At 34.7% G+C, this 15,335-nt stretch overlaps 3 protein-coding genes across 3 annotated transcripts; 1 reads left to right on the top strand and 2 right to left on the bottom strand.

Moving 5' to 3' along the window:
* Positions 1-5,706: 5,706 nt before the first annotated feature.
* LOC143579892 (uncharacterized) lies at positions 5,707-7,122 on the bottom strand. The gene is made up of 3 exons (XM_077063069.1): positions 6,490-7,122; positions 5,815-6,425; positions 5,707-5,713 (listed from the first exon to the last, which is right to left on the bottom strand). Exons 1-3 carry the CDS (start codon positions 7,120-7,122, stop codon positions 5,707-5,709), a joined length of 1,251 nt encoding a protein of 416 aa, XP_076919184.1.
* A 530-nt stretch (positions 7,123-7,652) lies between these two features.
* Positions 7,653-8,600, top strand: LOC143579891 (uncharacterized). The gene is made up of 4 exons (XM_077063067.1): positions 7,653-7,656; positions 7,780-7,784; positions 7,894-8,436; positions 8,520-8,600. The coding sequence occupies exons 1-4, from the start codon at positions 7,653-7,655 to the stop codon at positions 8,598-8,600; spliced, it is 633 nt and encodes a 210-aa protein (XP_076919182.1).
* Positions 8,601-10,464: 1,864 nt separating this feature from the next.
* LOC143579890 (uncharacterized) lies at positions 10,465-11,773 on the bottom strand. Its single transcript, XM_077063066.1, has 3 exons — positions 11,430-11,773; positions 11,141-11,300; positions 10,465-11,076 (listed from the first exon to the last, which is right to left on the bottom strand). Exons 1-3 carry the CDS (start codon positions 11,771-11,773, stop codon positions 10,465-10,467), a joined length of 1,116 nt encoding a protein of 371 aa, XP_076919181.1.
* Positions 11,774-15,335: the final 3,562 nt, after the last annotated feature.

Raw genomic sequence — 15,335 nt, 5'->3', positions numbered from 1 at the left:
ATTATTAAGCAAGAAATCTAAAACCTGGCCAGGCTTTGGTCTGGCCACCCTACACCCGTCTGCCCTTTGGACTTCAAATAATAAATCGGGCCTACACCAAAAGGCATACGAACCCAACAATCTCCCACTCGGAGGCCTTGAGTACTCTCGTGTGCACTCAAGACGTACTTCTGTAATCTAAACATTAAACATCTTTTAGTTGCCACTGCCTTCTCATCAATGAACTTGAAGGCCCGTTGAAGCTCCCCGGAGCTTCAACACGTCAGTCATGGCTAAAACTACCCCTGACCCGTTCTCTGTCACTACCGGCTCCCACCGTAACGAACTGCCGGACTCTAAGATACCCCGAGAACAAACACTCTCCATATTCAGCAAGTAATCCATCGGAGAGATTTTTTTAGCTGGAAAAATGGTTTTCTTAATCCACTGTCGACCTGGAACTGTAACTGACACACGACCAGTGCTCCCACTGTCACGATGTCCTCTGACTGATTTAACCTTCCTTGCCCGTTCATGCTGAATCTTCACTTTGGCTATGGGTTTGTTACTAGCAAAACGAACCTTCTTCTGCCCACGAGATTCAGTGAACCAAATTTTGTCTTTCACCAAAACTGGATCCACTCCTTTCAGTGACATATCGACCACATACAACGAACCAATTTTCTAGCCACGAGCAACCACGATATTCCCTTTGACTACCTTCTACTGCCCATTCCCGAACTTAACATCGTGCCCCTGGTTATCCAATTGCCCAACTGAAATCAAACATTTCTTCAAACTTAGAATAACCCTCATGTCTTTCAAAGTCCAAGAAGTACCGGATGAAGTTATCAAATCAACATCTCCCATACCCGTAACCTCTAAAATATCATCGTTCGCAAGTCGAATCTTTCCAAAATCCCCAAGAGTTTAGATTCTTCATCGTTTCACTACAATGAGTGGCATGAAACAATGCACCAGAATCCATCACCCAAGCATCAACGTTACTCTCAACACTGCAAACCAAAGCCTCATCACTACTGACCCCGTCATCTATGTCGTCTTCTATAACGCTCACCTCTTTCTTACCATTCAGACACTGATTCCTGAAGTGTCCTTTTTCTTTACAACTCTAGCATTCTATATCTTTGCGAGTCCTAGACTGACTCCTCTTCTTGCTCCCACTGTCTCACTGTTTTCCCCTACCTCTACCTTCTGTGACTAATATATTACTTGATGATTTACCTAAACTTCTGCGTCTTGAATCTTCTCCCAGAATCAAGTCCCGAATCCCATCAAAAGTAATTTTTGTAGACGAACTACAAACCGTAGTCACTGTTGCGACCAACTGTCAGGTAAAGAGGATAATAACAAAAGACCTTGAACTTCATCATCAAACTTAATGTCGACTGACACTAAGTGGGACAGGATTGAATTAAGATTATTGACATGCGTTGTAACTGACCCACCCTCTTTCATTCTAGTTGTCACTAGCTCTCAGATAAGATAGAACTTGTTCCCAGCCGAAGGCTTCTCATACATGTTGGATAGTGCCTCCATCATACCCGGGCTGTGGTTTCTTTCATGATGTTAAACGGGATATCTTCCGACAACGACAAAGTAATACAAGCTCTAGCTTTCTTGTCTACCTTCTTCCAATCTTCATTAGACAACTTTTCTGGTTTTTCATCCTCAAGCACGACATAAAAGTCTTCCTGACAAAGTAGAGCTTCAATCTGCATCTTCCTCCAACCAAACTTCTGTATCGAAACATTTCCGTCTTCTGCCATGATAATGACTAAACGAAAACCTGGATAAAAAAGAGACAGACACAGCAGTGACACGGGCCTGAACTTAATGGCTGTTCTACTGAACTCTGTTAAATAATCAACCTATTTAAACGCAACGGAAATAAGAACCGTAAATCAGAAACTGAAACGATAAACCCTACAAATGCGGTTGGCACTAGCTCTCCGTTTCATTAAACAATTTCTTCTGATGGACGACTGCTCTTCAACAAAAAATAGGGTCTTGATTGACACGTTATTGGCTTGTTCTCGCCAAACCGAAACTGATTAAAGCCCACAAGATTTTTGGCCCACAAAATTAACAAACTGAGCTTAATGCTCTTTGTAATTAGGCTCAAAAGAAATAGCCCACAAAAACACATAATTTGATCTAGACTTAAAATGGGCTGCTTAACCTTGTTTAAAGCCCAAAGAAGGAAAAAAAAAATCTGCCAATATTAAGACCCACCAAATAAAAAAAAAGTCCACTCCACCTTTGTTCATGTAGCTCCTGATCATTAAATTGAATTCTTTCTTCTTTGACCTATATGCAACTCGAACAAAAGATAAACCCAAATCTGATCTCTACTCCTTTCCTTTTTTCGATGGATACCAAAAATAAAAAACCGAAGGCAACTAATCTTCGGCCTTGATTCTTACTGCTCCGACTATCGCACCTACAACTCGGGCCAAGAACACTACCTTGCGATCTGACCAGAGATGGTTTTAGCGAGAAGTTTAATGGCGGTCAAACGGTGATGGTGTGATGCTCAACTTCTTTCATACAGAACCCAAACACTCCAATCTTTGACGGCGATCAACGGCAATAGCCGGCTACTGTGGCGGCGAGAATCGGACAGCAACAATGGCGAAACCCTAGCGACGGCAAGCGGTGGCGCAATGGTGTAAGAAACTGGTTCAAGTGTTCTTCGTGTGTAACCCAAGCTCTGATACCACTTGTTAGGATTAGACACACACGAAACCGAACATAGACACGAAAGCAATAAACAAACACGAGGATTTAACGCGGTTCGTTTTAAACTAGCCTACGTCCACGGGTGGCTAAATGATGTGGTTTATATAGATATTGAACTAGGGTTATTAATTATAAAGCAAGAAATCTAAAACTGGGTCGGGCTTCGGTCCTACACCCGTCTGCCCTTTAGACTTCAAATAATAAATCGGGCCTACACCAAAAGGTCTACGAACCCAACACTATGTTCTCATAAATATGATAAATATCACACTATTGTTTTAATCTCTTTTGAACTTTTTGTTATCTAGGTTAACAATTTTAAAAGTGATTTGGAAGAACAATGCAGCATACTGAATGACCATCTAGATTTGAAGCAACAAAAAACAAATTTAAGAAGAAGATCATGAAGTAAGTGATATGGCTTAAAATCTAGAGACTTGAATTATTAGTCGAACATAAATTATTTGATCGCTTATGTTAGCAATTAAAAAAAATAACTTTACATGAAAAGCAATCGAAATAGTGCTAGAAACAATTTATTTGATCACATAATGAATAACTAAAACATATCAAGCTGGGTATGATTTTTTTTTTTAATTTAGTGGCATTGGCAGTGCTAAATTTGGCTGCTACTATACTATCATCTGCAGCTTTGACCAAGCTACTCTTTGAATTTGTTAAAACTTGCTGCCCGGTTACAAGATACCCCTGCAGCAAGTTTTAGATCCATTTAATAGTTTTGCTAAAAAAAAATACTAAACAAAACTTTCCTAAATTATCCCTAGATGTAGTCTACAATTTAAATTTTTAGGACAACAAAAAGTTAGAAAGTTTGTTTTACACTCTAGGTATGTTAATTATGTTAATTCTCTTATATCTGGCTATGTGGTTTTATGTTGTATTGATAATTATTAATTATCTAGGTCTATTTTACTCAAGGAAAAAGGTCGTATTCGCACTCATCAGCAAGAGTTTTCCCAACCTTACGATGGCGGGTTCAGGCACCACAGCCAAAGTAAACAAGGCTGCTTCAGTTAGGCCACAAATGCCAAAAGGGTGGTTGTGGTTTTAGAATTTGGTAAATAGAAGTTTTTGTAATTAATATAATTACAACCACCATATAATTTGGTAAACAGAACAATTTGTGTTTTAAGTTCTGTTGCATATGTACTAAACATCTTTCCTTACAGCGAAGTCTAAACCGATAGCTTTTCTGTGTTTTTTTTATTTTATTTTTGACAAATAAATTAGACTATTTAACTGCGAATAACTAACTAATGTGATCATCTAATTGTTTACTAACGCGAATGTTAACCTGTCGAGAATGTGATTTTTACCGTTTGCGACCAGATATGAGAAAATGTGAAATTACTTAAAACACAAAGAGCCATTAGATATGAGATTTTTAAGATGTGTAGACTTCAAATCTTCAAAAACACCTATAAAAATGCGAATTTTATCCCAAAACAACTAAATGCAAGTGGCCAGCTCTGATTTGTATGAACAGCCTCAAACTGAACTCGAATATATGAAAAACTGATATACAAAGTGTAGATGCATGATAGAGACTAACACAGATATATCCTTCAAACTTCCAAACTTCACGATATAAACCCAAAAATGATCCGCAAACTCTCAAAAAGTGGGAGCCGAAGCTCTAATACCGGATGAAGGTCTCAGAAATGAATGCGGATCTAACAATGAATCGAATCAACCTGTATTGTGGAACCACATAATAGAACCACAATACTTGGATTTTGAACTGTGAGGATGGAAATGCAAGACAAGAGAGAACACATTTAAGTAGATGTGAACAAAAAACCCGAACCCGGAACTGGACCACAAAAAAGGACGCGGAACCGGGTTTTTTATACCCGGATTTTATACCTGACCCTACCCGTAAGGTGCGGTTAGGGTATTCATTTCAGTACCAAAACACGTACCCGAACTAGATCCGATTTATAGCCGGTAATACCCGAAAACCGGAACCGGTTCCATATCCGGAACCGGGCTTTTCCAATACCCGAAACCAGATTTTTCAAATACCCAGTCTATACCCGAAATTACACGAAAATTACCTAAAAAATACCCGAAAAATACCATTAAAAAGTGCAACCCCTTAAAAAAGCCAATCTATACCCGAAAAAACTCAAAAAAAAAAGAAGAAAATTTCAATACTCGAAAATAGCGTATTTAAATACCCAGTTTTAAAATACCCGGTTCTATACCCGACTCGAACCCGATGAATAGGGTATCGTTTTTAGAGACAATACCAGGATCCGAACCCGAACCGGGTATTATCAATACCCGGTCATACCCGAACCATGATCCATACCCGGAACCAGGTATTTAAAAAACCCGATTTGTGCACCTCTACGTTTAAGTGTGTAAAATGATATAATTATAAAGACTTGTTTGGGCCTTGACGTAACATGCCTGTTAATAGGCATAGACCCCTAGGATAACAATAAGACCCAATACCCGGCCCATGTGGCCTATTACAATGAAAACAACTAACAGCAACAAACACGATATTTTCACATTAACCTATACATATTTTAGCCCTACAAGACTATCACACATAATAGACCACGAGGTAAACCTCATTCTCATTTGAGTCATGTCACGCGTAAGACTATTAGGGGCTTGATGGTGTTCAAATAGCGTCACACGTGATGAGGCATGTCGTGTAGGACCATTTCCTGATCCCCTAACCCATACCGATTAGCCTTACTAGCAAAACAACTAACATCAAGACATAAACGATATTGTTACAACTTACATATGGATCTATTATGCCTCTCTTTTTTATAGAACAAAATGTAAGCATTCAACGAAAGCAAAATTAAAGAAAGAACCATTTGGAAATACAAACTTATTCAAAATTGCATGTTCACTTTTTAAGATGATGCTTAATAAAGGTAGTCAAAGTAGACTTGGATTCAAGGGATGATTTCAGAAATCTTAGACCCTGAAAAAAAAATTACAAGGGTATTAACATAAATTTACACAAATGTGACAACATAGAAAGGTTTTCTTTAAAAAAAGATATGATAATGAATAATTGAATACTGTGTGATAGTATCCATAGTCGAGTATGATGATGACGGTGTTATGACCAAGTCATCCGTCACAAAAAACACTCCAGGTTTTAGCAGGAAACCTTCTCCTATCCTTATCCTTGGATTCTGAAGTTTATTCATAACGGCTAACATTTTGGATGGAATTTCAGTGCCTGCTAAAAGAAAGAGCTGATTTTTTGAAGAATATTGCTGCCCAAAATGTGGTTCAAGTAACATATCTTTTAAATCTTGAGACTTTAGGTATATTCCGACGCTCAAATGCGAAACGCTTTTGATAATATTATCCATACAAGTAAGAGAAGAAGCACCATTCATCAGTGTACCGATTACCGTCCCTAAGGGAATTGATAAAAAACCAAAAAGAAAGTCAACAAAATCTTCTCTGGCTTCTGCAAACAAAACCTTTCCGGTTGACTTTTGCAAAGATACTTCTAAAAGCATCTTTGAGCATTCAGACGCCTCATTTTCCGTTAAACTGAAGTGATCAAAATTGGTACCCTGGTAAGAACCATCTAAAACTCGACTACGAATATTTCTATCCAAAACTAAATGAGTTAACGGAGAATCAAGTGATAGCGCCATCTTTAGAAGACAAACCATCTGTAAAGAAATAACATGATATTAGAAGATGCTAAAGGTTATATAAATTCCAAACTTGCGATACCTGTTGCCAACCCATATCTAATTTCATCTCCTCAAGATGGCTCATATCAGTGATTCCAAGATCCGTAAGCAGTTGGATGCTACCTGCCGTGGTAGAAGGCATCACAGAAAAATCATCAGTGACAATAAAAGTAGCAATTTCAGAAACAAACACACTACCACTGCCACCAACAGAAACATTTGTAAAGTATTTACACAATAAACTCAAAAATGAGCCACATATTTTGCATTCATCAAACTGAAACATGCGGTCATGATATAAATAGCTGCAATTAAAACACAATAAGTATTTCATAGGCTCTGTGTCATCTATTTTAAGTTTAAGATTTTTGCAGTGATCATATGATATACTTCCGGGGTTAAGAAGCATGTATTTGCATCCTTCTGTAGCTAGATAACACTCAGGAATATCATTTAGGCTTTGGTACATATTGTTCAAGCTACCGAGCACCTCAAACTTTTTGTCATCATGTTTCCCCAAGATTCTAACAATTGTTCCCAATGGCAATGTGATGAAGCCTAACAGAATGTCAACAAAAGTGTGATCAGCTTCAGCATACACCGCTCTCTTATTCACTTTGTCTATTATTACTTTGATAGAGATTTTAGCTTCCACTGCGTTCGCGTCAGCCATGATTCAAGAACTCTAACCAAGAGGACTATATCTTAATTTCCAGAGTACTGGTTTTTAATTTGCTGGTGAAAGCATACAGTTGTTTAACACACACACCATATATATATATATATATATATATATATATATATATATATATAGGAGGACATGTATAAATTAAAAACCCACTCTAGATGGAAAAACCCTAGAAACTCTTCATGTGGCTAATATTTTACCAGATACACCTTTTTTAATTATTTGGATTTAAAGTGAGAAGGACAATTTGGTAATCCTCATTTATTCTCTGCACACATTTCCAGCATGTTGAGTTGACATTTCATCATTAATTTATTTATATTTACTAGTTATTTAATGTCTTCACAACTTAATAAAAACAACAATAAGTACATAATTGTAACTAGAATTTTATATCAAAATTAATATTTGCATTGAAATGTAAGCCTTTTTTCAGTATGTACACTCTTTTAACAGTTATAAAACTAAGTATTAGCTACTTAATTTTCATTAGAATTTGTTTAACTATGTAAAACATGGGTTTCTAATTTTTTTTTGTTACACATTTTAAAATATTAGGCTAGCTTGAAACATATAAGAAAAAAATAGCATTTTAACTACATGATAACTTGTTATATTTTTTGTAAATTTCTTGTTTTTCAGATGCTGTATCTTCTAAAAACGGCGCTATCACTCGATTCCCCCCTCACTCATTTAATTTTCCACAGTCCTACCACAGATTTAGTTTGCCCTTGCCATGGTGTTTCCTTTTTTCAGGGCGATTTCATGAACAAAGAAACATTTACAAGTTCAAAGATGCTTCTAGACGTATCTTTGCAAAAATCAACTGGGAAGTTGTTGTTTGCAGAAGTCGAAGAAGATTTTGTTGACTTTGTTTTCGGTTTTTTATCAATTCCGTTGGGTACAGTAATTGGAACATTGATGAATGGAGCTTCGTCTATTGGTTGTATGGATAATATTCTAAAAAGCATTTTAAATATGAGTGTAGGAAGATACCTCAAGTCACAGGTTATCAAGGACATGCTACTTAAACCTCATTTTGGGCAGGAATATTCTTCATTAAATCAGCTTTTTCCTGTCAAAGGTTCCGATACTACACGTGTACAATTTGGTTTTCATTTTCATCTGAACGATCCAAGGATGAACGGAGTCTTTCTGAGGCAATCTGGTATGTTTTTTGTTACAGATGACTTAGTCATAGCACCGTCATCGTCACATATGGCAATGAATAATATGCACAAGTTGAATGTTTCCTTTGATGATGTCGAGAAATATGAGATTAGCATTGGATTGGAAGAGGTATCACTAACGATTTTCTTTAAGTCAACTTCTTCATGTTATGCATTTGTGTTTTATTTGTAAAAACGACTTTGTTATTGCAGGGTTTAAGAATGCTGAAAGCATCGCTACTGTCTGGGTCGACATTGACCAATAGCCTTGAGCATCTATTGAAGAAAAATTGAACATGGAAAGCGCTTTGTTAGAATGTGTGGTTATGCCTAAGAAATTGGCATCTAAATGTACGCAATACGCATATTATATCTGTTTTGGTATGGATTTTGTTTGAATTAATATGCATCTAACAAACTCTCTTCTATGGTTATGTTTTGTGTTTTTTTCTGTGTGTTTTTTATTTTATTTTTGACAAATAAATTAGACAAAAAGAAGCACGCCAAATGATTTAAGTTCTGTTGCATAGGTACTAAACATCTTTCCTTACAGCGAAGTCTAAACCGATAGCTTTTCTGTGTGTTTTTTATTTTATTTTTGACAAATAAATTAGACTATTTAACTGCGAACAACTAACTAATGTGATCATCTAATTGTTTACTAACGCGAATGTTAACCTGTAGAGAATGTGATTTTTACCGTTTGCGACCAGATATGAGAAAAATGTGAAATTACTTAAAACACAAAGAGCCATTAGATATGAGATTTTTAAGATGTGTAGACTTCAAATCTTCAAAAACACCTATAAAAATGCGAATTTTATCCCAAAACAACTAAATGCGAGTGGCCAGCTCTGATTTGTATGAACAGCCTCAAACTGAACTCGAATATATGAAAAACTGATATACAAAGTGTAGATGCATGATAGAGACTAACACATATATATCCTTCAAACTTCCAAACTTCACGATATAAACCCAAAAATGATCCGCGAACTCTCAAAAAGTGGGAGCTGAAGCTCTAATACCGGATGAAGGTCTCAGAAATGAATGCGGATCTAACAATGAATCGAATCAACCTGTATTGTGGAACCACATAATAGAACCACAATACTTGGATTTTGAACTGTGAGGATGGAAATGCAAGACAAGAGAGAACACATTTAAGTAGATGTGAACAAAAAACCCGAACCCGGAACTGGACCACAAAAAAGGACCCGGAACCGGGTTTTTTATACCCGGATTTTAATACCTGACCCTACCCGTAAGGTGCAGTTAGGGTATGCATTTCAGTACCAAAACACGTACCCGAACTAGATTAGATTTATAGCCGGTAATACCCGAAAACCGGAACCGGTTCCATATCCGGAACCGGGCTTTTCCAATACCCGAAACCAGATTTTTCAAATACCCAGTCTATACCCGAAATTACACGAAAATTACCTAAAAAATACCCGAAAAATACCCTTAAAATGTGCAACCCCTTAAAAAAGCCAATCTATACCCGAAAATACTCAAAAAAAAAAAGAAACTTTCAATACTCGAAAATCATCATCATCATCATCATCATCGTACTCAGTATATCCCAACAATAGCAAAGCTATGGTAGGGTCTGAGGAGGGTAAGATGTAGACAACCTTACCTCAACCCCATAGGGATAGAGAGGCTGCTTCCGGTGAGACCCCCGGCTCGATAGTAGTTTTGCATCAAGCCTTGGACATAAGACACATAAGACACAATCATCGGGACACCGGCTGATTGGTGCATGTACCGTTGTCTTTCGGCTATCAACGCCACCACATGATGCCTGATTAACCTTCCGCCACTTTTAACGTTATTTTCACGAGATTAGTAAAATAACGTCAAAATTAGTGCAATTTACTTTTGCTCACCCAAGGGTTCACACATATATACATTATATGTGCGCACCGCAAGCAGGGCGTTCAATACTCGAAAATAGCGTATTTAAATACCCAGTTTTAAAATACCCGGTTCTATACCCGACTCGAACCCGATGAATATGGTATCGTTTTTAGAGACAATACCAGGATCCGAACCCGAACCGGGTATTATCAATACCCGGTCATACCCGAACCATGATCCATACCCGGAACCAGGTATTTAAAAAACCCGATTTGTGCACCTCTATATTTTAATACTATGTGATAGTATCCATAGTCGAGTATGATGATGACGGTGTTATGACCAAGTCATCCGTCACAAAAAACACTCCAGGTTTTAGCAGGAAACCTTCTCCTATCCTTATCCTTGGATTCTGAAGTTTATTCATAACGGCTAACATTTTGGATGGAATTTCAGTGCCTGCTAAAAGAAAGAGCTGATTTTTTGAAGAATATTGCTGCCCAAAATGTGGTTCAAGTAACATATCTTTTAAATCTTGAGACTTTAGGTATATTCCGACACTCAAATGCGAAACGCTTTTGATAATATTATCCATACAAGTAAGAGAAGAAGCACCATTCATCAGTGTACCGATTACCGTCCCTAAGGGAATTGATAAAAAACCAAAAAGAAAGTCAACAAAATCTTCTCTGGCTTCTGCAAACAAAACCTTTCCGGTTGACTTTTGCAAAGATACTTCTAAAAGCATCTTTGAGCATTCAGACGCCTCATTTTCCGTTAAACTGAAGTGATCAAAATGGGTACCCTGGTAAGAACCATCTAAAACTCGACTACGAATATTTCTATCCAAAACTAAATGAGTTAACGGAGAATCAAGTGATAGCGCCATCTTTAGAAGACAAACCATCTGTAAAGAAATAACATGATATTAGAAGATGCTAAAGGTTATATAAATTCCAAACTTGCGATACCTGTTGCCAACCCATATCTAATTTCATCTCCTCAAGATGGCTCATATCAGTGATTCCAAGATCCGTAAGCAGTTGGATGCTACCTGCCGTGGTAGAAGGCATCACAGAAAAATCATCAGTGACAATAAAAGTAGCAATTTCAGAAACAAACACACTACCACTGCCACCAACAGAAACATTTGTAAAGTATTTACACAATAAACTCAAAAATGAGCCACATATTTTGCATTCAACAAACTGAAACATGCGGTCATGATATAAATGGCTGCAATTAAAACACAATAAGTACTTCATAGGCTCTGTGTCATCTATTTTAAGTTTAAGATTTTTGCAGTGATCATATGATATACTTCCGGGGTTAAGAAGCATGTATTTGCATCCTTCTGTAGCTAGATAACACTCAGGAATATCATTTAGGCTTTGGTACATATTGTTCAAGCTACCGAGCACCTCAAACTTTTTGTCATCATGTTTCCCCAAGATTCTAACAATTGTTCCCAATGGCAATGTGATGAAGCCTAACAGAATGTCAACAAAAGTGTGATCAGCTTCAGCATACACCGCTCTCTTATTCACTTTGTCTATTATTACTTTGATAGAGATTTTAGCTTCCACTGCGTTCGCGTCAGCCATGATTCAAGAACTCTAACCAAGAGGACTATATCTTAATTTCCAGAGTACTGGTTTTTAATTTGCTGGTGAAAGCATACAGTTGTTTAACACACACACACCATATATATATATATATATATATATATAGGAGGACATGTATAAATTAAAAACCCACTTTAGATGGAAAAACCCTAGAAACTCTTCATGTGGCTAATATTTTACCAGATACACCTTTTTTAATTATTTGGATTTAAAGTGAGAAGGACAATTTGGTAATCCTCATTTATTCTCTGCACACATTTCCAGCATGTTGAGTTGACATTTCATCATTAATTTATATATATTTACTAGTTATTTAATGTCTTCACAACTTAATAAAAACAACTATAAGTACATAATTGTAACTAGAATTTTATATCAAAATTAATATTTAATTTGTAAGAAAATTTTATATTTTTATTCTTAATGTGTTTTCCTTTACCCTGTTTCTTTTTTATGAGTATAACAATTAAAACGGCCACTATATTATTTGTGGTTTTTTGTACTTATACTAATTGTTTCAAGAATTATAGTTATATTATTTGTATTCGTTTTACTTAGTTTATTTTTTATCTTTAATATATATTAAATGCACTCATTTTTTTTACTTTATACTAAGCCATGCTATTAATTTAACTTTACTAAGCCATATTATTTATTTAACTTTCGTTTACTTTTTGCAAAATACTATAAAATAATAATAATGCTGTAACATTTTTTACTTTTATATGTATACATATTTTTAAAAGGTAATATAAGTTGTTACATACGAGGCATAATATACTTTACTTCAAATGCTACCACTAATACAAAACCAATATTTTACGATTGCTTATAGAATGTGTTACATATTTAAAAACGTAAACTTATTTTAATAATTTAAACTCTAAAATATGTCAATTTAAACTTATTTTATTAGATGTGTTACATATTTAAGAACGTAAACTTATTTTAACATATATTAAAAAATGTAAACTTATTTTATTAGAAAAAATGTCAAATTTTAAAAAATTGTAAACTTATTTTAATAAAATGTTTATTTTTTAAAAAAAAATTTAAAAAATGTAAACTTATTTTTAAAAAAATGTAAACTTATTTTAAAAAAATGTAAACTTATTTTATTAGAATATGTTACATATTTATTTAAAAAATGTAAAGAGTCTAAAGACGTTTTAAACTTATTTTATTAGAAAAAATGTAAAATTTTTAAAAATGTAAACTTATTTTAATAAAATGTTTATTTTTCAAAAAAAATTTTAAAAAATGTAAACTTACTTTATAAAAAATATAAACTTATTTTAAAAAAATGTTAAATTTTAAAAAATGTAAACTTATGTTATTAGAATATGTTACATATTTATTTAAAAAATGTAAAGAGTCTAAAGACGTTTTATCTTTTATTGTGCTACATACAATAAAATACGTAAAGATTATTTTAAACATTTTTTTCAAGTTAACCCCCCCTCCTTTATGTAAGAAGCACATAAAAAATGTTTATGTTTCATAGTAAAAAAATGTTAAATTATTTCAAAATATACAAACATATTAAAAAATATGTAATCTTAATTTAAAATTTTGTAAAGATTTTAATTAACAAGCACATGACATATTTTACATACTGAAAAAGATGCTAAATTATCTTTATATATCTTAAGTTATTTCTAAATATGTAAACATATTAAATATGTTAAGTTACAGAAAAAAAAAACCATTCAAGAATAATAATAATAATATAGAAACACAAAGTGACAAAACCATTTAATAAGCAGTGAAAACATTGAGTGGACTTCTAAAACTGACAAAACCATTCAAGAAGCAGTGAAAACATCTCTGGCGTTCCATGTGTACTGGTGAGAGACATAAAAATTATGTAGTATACCAACTTTACCCCCAGTGTACTTTTTACTAATTTATTAATAGTTATACCCTCCTTTCCCACCAGATTCAATCTTCATCACCCATTAAAACAATCAATGGCCACAAAAGAGTTTCTAAGGTTTTCATAATTAACAAGGGTTTTCAAAATAACCTAACGCTATATATATATATATATATATATATATATATATATAAACTGTTATGACTTATGGGGTAATGAAAAGGCTTTCATTAAGTGGTAGTTAATGGAGATTAAATTTTCAAGTATATCTTTGGAAGAAGTATGATACGTTGAAATTTGTAAGAGGCCTTTTGGTTTCCATTCAACAAAGGCGAGACCAGAAGAACTTTTCATGCGAACCACCTCATATTAAGATATTTCTTTTATAATAAGTTTGACATCATTTCCACAATTATTAACACCTCAAGTAAAGGGATTATGTTAGGATATAGCTATCTTGTAGAAACAACAAATTTTATGAAAACAATATTTCCCCTTTATCGAAACGTCATTTTGTCAACTAGCATATTTTTTTTCTACCAGCAACAAGCAACTTCCATAAATAAATAAAAGTCAACTAGCATAAGAGAATGCTTTTGATGATTACTTGAATATGTACAAAAGAACGTCACGTTAAAGCCTACAACACTTTTGTGACAACGTTGTTAAGTTATATGGAAAAAAGAGCTTTAGCATAGACAAACTTGAAATTAATGACACAAGAGTTCTCATATCGCCGCATATGAAAGCAGACAAGTGCTAGATATATAGCACTGATTATACGCATTGTGCTTATATTTTTTGTAAGGTACTTGGATTTTTCTGATGAAGAGACTTTCTTAAAGTCGTATTTAATGGTAATTTAATTTTCAAGATATGCATTAATGTAACCGGATGAAGATGGTGATGAGTTCAATCACCAGTGAAACAATCTGCGTGCCTATGCGTCCGGGAGGAAAATAACCGAGGATGTGTTCATACTTAATGAAGTAGTATCGAGGTGAATGTAGATAAAACGTTTTACTAGATTAATTGGTGGTTTATGACTCAGTCATGTTACAAATTTGGTTTCTAGGGAAATGGAGAAGATGGGTAAAAGGAACCTTAAGCTCGGCATCGTCTATTCTTATCAATAGAACATACTCCTACGTTTGAATTCGATATTAGGCAGGGTGTCCGTCAAGGAGATGCTCTCTCACCATTTCTATTCATTATAGCAATGGAAGCACTACATATTGCTTTGTGTTTGGCTCATAGAGACTATTCAAAGGTATGCAAAAATCACGAAATGGGCCACTTGTTTCTTACTAGGGATGAGAAAATGGTATATTGTCGATACCAATTGTATACCAAATTTTTGAGGTTTTAGAATTGTTACGGTTCGACGCCATACCGTTATTTTACCGATTTTTTTCTTTCTACACCGGTATCGTACCGATACTGCAATATACCGTTATAAAGTCTGAGGATTCACCAAAAACAATTATAAAAACAAGAAAAGAAAAGTCCAAAATTATCAAAACCAATAAACAAGTTTTTACTTGGATTCCTAAGGATTATACTTCATCAAGTGAGGCTACACCAAGAGTTAAATTGTTTTTAGGAAATAAAATCAAGTTTGGTCAGTTTATGGTACCACCTTCCCGAGACAAAAATGTCTGGGGA

The sequence above is a fragment of the Bidens hawaiensis genome, unplaced genomic scaffold (genome assembly GCF_021521415.1).
Source record: "Bidens hawaiensis isolate Kalapana, Puna unplaced genomic scaffold, B.hawaiensis_p1.1 tig00030158_1, whole genome shotgun sequence".
Classification (NCBI taxonomy): Eukaryota; Viridiplantae; Streptophyta; class Magnoliopsida; order Asterales; family Asteraceae; genus Bidens; species Bidens hawaiensis.
This window is presented reverse-complemented; position numbering and strand designations above follow the sequence as displayed.

Bases quoted from the DNA above. Each gene is read 5' to 3' on its own strand.
- LOC143579892 (XM_077063069.1), bottom strand. From the start codon at position 7,122: ATGGCTGACGCGAACGCAGTGGAAGCTAAAATCTCTATCAAAGTAATA. The intron at 6,426-6,489 runs GTATCGCAAGTT...ATTTCTTTACAG, and splicing joins TAGATATGGGTTGGCAACAG to ATGGTTTGTCTTCTAAAGAT.
- LOC143579890 (XM_077063066.1), bottom strand. From the start codon at position 11,773: ATGGCTGACGCGAACGCAGTGGAAGCTAAAATCTCTATCAAAGTAATA. The intron at 11,301-11,429 runs GTACTTATTGTG...TGTTGGTGGCAG, and splicing joins GATGACACAGAGCCTATGAA to TGGTAGTGTGTTTGTTTCTG. The intron at 11,077-11,140 runs GTATCGCAAGTT...ATTTCTTTACAG, and splicing joins TAGATATGGGTTGGCAACAG to ATGGTTTGTCTTCTAAAGAT.
- LOC143579891 (XM_077063067.1), top strand. The intron at 8,437-8,519 runs GTATCACTAACG...TTGTTATTGCAG, and splicing joins TTAGCATTGGATTGGAAGAG to GGTTTAAGAATGCTGAAAGC.